The 6,171-nt window shown below is 50.9% G+C and overlaps 1 protein-coding gene across 1 annotated transcript in view; it reads right to left on the bottom strand.

Moving 5' to 3' along the window:
* The window catches only part of ITGA11 (integrin subunit alpha 11), a 122,142-nt gene that overhangs the window by 36,367 nt on the left and 79,604 nt on the right, over positions 1-6,171 (bottom strand). Inside the window, exon 10 of the mRNA XM_023526817.1 lies at positions 4,344-4,414. Within this exon, the coding sequence (XP_023382585.1) occupies positions 4,344-4,414 (71 nt within the window). The remainder of the gene's footprint in view (positions 1-4,343; positions 4,415-6,171) is intronic.

The raw sequence follows: 6,171 nt of genomic DNA, 5'->3' as shown, positions 1-6,171 counted from the left end.
GCCTTGAGACAATCGGAGCCAACTAAACATAGAGGCAGGGTCCCCCCCCCCCCCGCACTAGTGTCATTGGTGGCGGTGGAGGGGGCAAGATTGTGAACCTTAAACTGAACTTCCTTTTCTAATTTCCAAGGTGTCACTTTAAAGAGTAACGCCGATCTTACCAAAAGGTTAAAAATCCTACTATTCTGGATGTAGAACTGATTGTTCAGACAGTGTTTCACGACTGTAAGTAAGTTGGTCTTGGGAGATGTGCTTGGTTGTGTTTAATGTCCTGCTTCGGATTACCTTTCTGCCTCCTGTTCCATTCGAGCCACAGCCAGGGGGGAAGTCTGACCGTCTGCCGGGGCCTCAAGGACTCTCTGCCCACAAAGTTACCACCAACATTCCCAAACTTGGGGTGTGCTCCATTCTTTGTGGAACGCTTTCTCATCCAGTCACCCATTTGCATGAGGCCAGCTCATTATCTGCACTTTACAAATGGACATCCAAGGTTCAGAGAGAGAAAGGGACTTGCCCAAGATCACACAGCAAGTCAGAGGCAGGGCTGGGACTTGAATCAGGGAGGTGAGTTGAGGAGAGGAGAAAATAGCCGTCTGCTTGCTGGAAGCCTCTGGATTCTGCTTCCGATTTTCCATCAGAGCCTCCTCTGGGAGGGGCGCAAGGTTTGGGCTTCATTTCTCTCTCTTCCTTTCCTCCCTCCCTCTGCCTGCTAAGTTCAAGTCTGCAACTGCAGACCAGGCTTCTCTGCTTCACAGAGAGGTCTTTGAAATGAATTTTGGCTTTGTAGAGGACCGGAAGCTTCTGCGATGTATAGAGAAGGGCCGGCTGAACCCAGGTGCCTGGGATTCATCTGGGAGGATCTGATGTCCACTGACCGTGGGTGGAGCTGGAGCATTCCACTGGGGCTTCTGGATTTGGCAGCGTTGGGCATGGTGAGAGCTAGCAGGCCCTCACCTTTATGCCATTTTATTTTGGTAGCTGCTGCAGGTCTGTGCTCCCGGTGGGAGGACCTTTCCTGAGAGGGGTCTGTTGGGCGCCAGGGAGAGAAAGCCCCACTGAGGACAGGGTGCGCTGTGAGGAGAGGGCTGGCTGAGAAAGCATGTGAAGGCCACCAGAGCAAACTTCATTAAGTCACAATCTTTTCTCAACTAGGGGAGCTTGGACATTTTGAGTTGGAAAAGATCTAGAAGGGTGGGGCCAAAGTCTTGACAGAGGAAGTCAGGCATGTAGGCCCAGCTGGAAAACAAACAGCGGGACATTCTGGGGAAGAGCTGAGTCTCATGCTCCAGGCCTGGCACCGGCTTCCTGATTTGTGACCTCCTCTCTTACCAGGCCACCAGGGCTCCCTCCAAATATTACCAGGGTGTGCCTGGGTGGCCTTGCACAGATGGACCCTTGGCACAAGCTGACGTTCCTGGTGCTCAGTGCAGAAATGAGAATGCAGACTTGGTGGCCCTCAGAAGGTCTGAGGCCAAGTATGTGCCTTCCTTGAGGACAACCTATACCCAAACTCGCCCGAGCGTAGCACCCACCGTCAGATCCTGCCAGCTCAGCTCTTAGCTGCCCTGACATGGCCTCTGCAGCACTCTCGCCACCCCGGCCGAGCTGAGTGCTCCTGGGGCTTGTGACCATATTCCCCACTAAGCTCTGTGTTCCAGCCACGGTCGGGCCACACCCCAGGCATTAGAAGCAGTGTAATCTAGGGCCGTTGTGCCCAACTGGGGGTTGTTTAGCCTCCCAGGCAATATTTGGCAATGTCTGGACACAGTTTTGGTTGTCACAGCTGCGGGTGGTGTTGGGATTGCTATGGCATCTGGTGGGTGGAGGCTGGGGATGCTGCTGAACCTTACAGTGAACAAGACAGCCCCATGGCAAAGAAGTATCCAGCCTGCATCGTCAATAGGGCCGAGGCTGAGCATCCCTGGTCTGGACAGACATTCCGATCCAGTTTCACCTTTGAAGCATCCAGCTATGTGATCTCGAGTAAGTTTCTTTCTCTCTGAGCCTCAGGTTCCTCAGCTGTTTTGTTGTGAGAATTAATATTTTTAATTCTTGGCAGGGTGCTTGGCAGATGATTAGGACTTGGTGCGTAGTAGCCCTTCTCATTCATTAATTCATTCGGAAAGCACTTTCAGGAGGCAGGAGTCAAAGAATCAGATCTCACAGTCAAGCTGGTGCTGCAGGTGAGCCTTTAAAGCAGCTCGTGAGAAGTGCTCTGACAGAGGCAAAGACAGACCAACTGAGGGAGGGGGTAGGTACATAGCGGAGTTAGGAAAGAATTTTAAGAAAACCTGCCTTGACTTATTAGTAAGTCTCAAAATGAACACTTCAGTTCCAAGCCTCAAGATTCAATTCCACAAATATTTTTCAGACATCTACTCAAAGACTGAGGTTTAGAGAGGTTAATTTGTCCCAGATCACACAGCCAGGCAGTGCTTTCCTATTGCCCAGAAGTAATGAAATTAGAATATCAGATGCTAGCAATTCTCCTTGACACTGGAGAGGCAGGACTGCGGAGGCGGTGGAGGTGGTCACTGCTGGTCCTGTGCGCTGGCGTGCAGGGAGATTACCTAGAGGGCTCTGAGCACTACCCTCCTCCCCCGGGCTCTCCCCTAGTGGCTCCCTAGTGCCCGTGTGTCCACTGTCAGAGTGACTTTAGAAGGGTAGGACTCTTCCCAAAGGCCCTTTCTAAGGAAAATATAATCATTAAGAGGCTGGATTATGCTTTAACAAGTTGCTTGGATTCTGGCATTAGCAGATGTGTTTTCAACAAGCTCAAAGTGGAGTCTGAGGAAGGACGGGGCAAGAAAGACCCAAAAACGGGCCCTCGACATTTTGTGGAGAGGGGCCCCTAGCCTGTGTGTGCTGCTGGAAGCCGGGGTGTGGGGGCAGGAGCACACTGCACTTGACTGCTCATTCCAGATCAGAGAGTTTGTGCCTCTGCCCAGAGTTCCCGGGAATGAGGCCCGGGAGTGAGATGCTGGGCACCAGGGCACAGCCTGAGGACATGGGGTTGGGCTTAGGAGGACCCCAGTGAGCCAGAAATGGTTCCTGCCACCAGGAATCAACTTGCAAACAATCTTGAACAGCATGCTGGCCGATCTTGGCTGCCATGTCCTGGCCTCACGGGAGGGCCCACAGACAGCCCTTACTGCCTGCCCTAGCTGGCAGGGGGAGGACTCTACCGTTTAGGGCTGTGGAGGCTCAGAAAAGGATCACAGCCTTTAGGTCTCAAGCCCTCATTTCACCATTATAGGTTAGTTTCTCTCACTTTCGATGGAATTAGATATGCAAAACTAGTTCAAATGTAAAACTCTTAGGAAAGATTGTAGCTCTAAGGCTTCAACAGCTGAGAACCTTCGATAACAGCCAATAGCCTTTGCTATCCTGTCGCAACCCAGGAGGGCCTGTGGGAAGGGCACAGGCTGAAGAGGCAGGAGGGTATTAATCACCATGTGAAGGTTACAGGAAAAATGATCTCTTATCACAGGTGAGTCACCGAGGTCTTTGTGTGGAGAGATCCACTCTAATGAAACTACTTCCTTCTGTCAACTTTTAGTGTTGGGGGGATGTATGGGCTGCAGTGCGGGACGGGCAACCAGCCTGGGCAGACACGCTTACGCACCTCGCATACGTGTCTGTTTCATGCATGTCCATGGGGATCGTGCTGATGCCAACACATCCGGGCTCTCCCCACATGGTACTCCCTTGCACATGGTCCCAGGCAGGGCTTATACCTAAACAGTTTGTAAAGCATTTCACAGGTATCGCCTCGTCTGCTTCTCTGGCAATCCTGTGAGGTTTCAGCCCTGGCTTGTGAATCAGAACCAGGCGAGGTGTGTAGAGGGTGACTGATAGCCTGAGGCTCTGGGCCTATGACAGAGCCCCAGATACAACTTGCAGTTTGGGATCTATGCAATCTGACACTGAGTTCCCACCAAGAGGTAGCCCATGTGGGCCACCTGTAGGAGCACATCTGACACATCTAGATGTGTCATAGATGCAGGGCCGTGACCCTGCATGCACAAGCCTCTCTTGGTCACGCATGGGCACTATTAGAGCATGTGCCCATGGCTTTGCCATGTTGACCTAGATTTTGCACAAGGTTCTGTGGACTAAACGGGACCCTTGGTCCCGGGGGAAACATCCCCATCAGCACCTTGCTCAGGGAGGGTGAGACAACTTATGAGTTGTAGACCTTGACTTCCCTCTTCCAGCCACAGAAGGCGGGAGGCAGAGGACCCCAAAAAAGAGAGAAAGAGAAATAGAAGACAGCCCGGGAAGGCAGGATGACGACCCAAAGTGCTGAGTATGTGGCAGGACGGCTCTGAACATGTCTGTACCTCCACCACGTGAGAGGAGAAGCCCGTCTGTGACATCTCCAGACCAAAGGAGGTTTCATTCTTGTTGGTGCCTAAAACAGAGGGACAGAAAGAGGTCAGCTTCATGCCTGATTGCTTAGTGCCACACACACTTGCAGCTCAACCCACAGCACCTGTTACCCAGGGGGTACCTTCAGGGATGTGAGAGGGGCCCCAAGTCTAAGCTCAGCCTTGTCTGCCCCCAGGGGCACCCTGCAAGGGAGGAACCAAGCACCTTCCAGGTAATCATATGGGTTTATTATTACTGGCCGACTTCCTGCTGGAGAAGGCTTGGGACGACTTATATCACAGGGTGTATATACCATAAGACAGTCAAAATAGGGAAGGATCAAGAAAAGTGAATGGAAAGAAATAGTTTGGGGCAAGAAATAGAAGTTCCTACTTTGTTCATTCCTTCTATTCACCAGATTTGGTTCCAGATGCCTCTAGATGATTCCCAAACATCAAATCGACCTCCAGGAGAGAGACTTGTCACCACCACAGATTTGCTCAAGAAACCCGTGTGTGCTGAAGGAAGCCCACAGGCGGCTCCTCTGAACTTGTCATCGAAGCTAACGTTCTTGTCACCAAAGGCGGCCATTTTGAGGAGAAACACACTGATTTGGCTATTTAAGTTCTAGTGTGAGTATCAAAACTCAGGTTCACACTTTCTATTCTTTTATCCTTGTTTATGAGGGCCATTTTTGTCTCTTTTCGTGTGTCTGTCTGTAGCTTATCAGTTCTACTGTCAAGCTGCAGAGTGTACAGGCTTGGGACGCTGCCTTCTACCTCTTGATAAACCTTCCATATAGCAAAGCCAGTACAAAAAGGGCCCCCCATAGCAATATGTGGTGTAAATGAATTCTGGGCTAGTCAAAACTGGAGTTTAAGTCATACAAAGAGGCGATCTGAAGAAACCCTGCAAAAAGTACTTTTGGTGGAGTGGGAGGCAGGGATGAAGTTTTTCAGACTGTGGAGTCAATCCAGCTGGGTTCAAACTGGGGTTGCCAGATAAAATACAGGAGACTCAGTTATTGAATTTCAGACAAACGATGAATCATTTTTTAGTAGAGGTCTGCCACAGATATTGTATTTTATATTTGTTAAACCTGGCTACCCTCGTTCAAACCCCAACTCTCTCCCAAACTGTGGGTGCTTTGGCAAGTTACTCAGCTCCTTTGAGCTTCAGCTTCTTCAGTGGTAAAAGGAGGAGGCGATCCATAAAAACACCTCCTGGGGCTGTTTGTAAAGTGCACAGCCTCACATTCAGCACAGTAACTCAAGTGTTGGCATTTATCATGAAGGGAGGACTCCTGCTAAACCATTCCATTCTGCAGGGTTGGATCCCACTCCGGGGACTTTGCCTGGCGTGAACCCAGGAGCGTGGATCCCTCCGGGTATGCATCGCTCACCTTCCAAGCTGAAAATCCTGTCCCCGAGGGCATCAACAATGTCCTTCAGGGCTGCCTCATCGGTTACGTTGAAGAAGTGCTTATCATCGGGGTCACTGGCGATGTATTTGATCTCATTTAGAAAAGCTTCTGGATTGATCCCCCTGCGGTTGTAGTAGCCCAGGACCTGCCAGGGAACAGGGCAGGGCGACAAACCAGGACATAGCACAGACCTTTCTGCATACCTGCAGCCCCTGACCTTGGGCCTCTGGGTGAGTTAGAGCCAGGAGTAGCCCTCGAGGTCCCATTTGCATTTTGAAACAGACTGTCCAGTAGGGGCCAGATAAGGCTTTGTTTTAAGATACAGTTCTGGGGGTCGGGAGGCTTGGATGGGTTTCTAGATTTCTGAGGTTTTAGAA

This window comes from Pteropus vampyrus, unplaced genomic scaffold, assembly GCF_000151845.1.
Source record: "Pteropus vampyrus isolate Shadow unplaced genomic scaffold, Pvam_2.0 Scaffold15, whole genome shotgun sequence".
NCBI lineage: Eukaryota > Metazoa > Chordata > Mammalia > Chiroptera > Pteropodidae > Pteropus > Pteropus vampyrus.
Note: the sequence above shows the minus strand (reverse complement) of the source record. Positions and strands in the feature narration are given on the sequence as shown.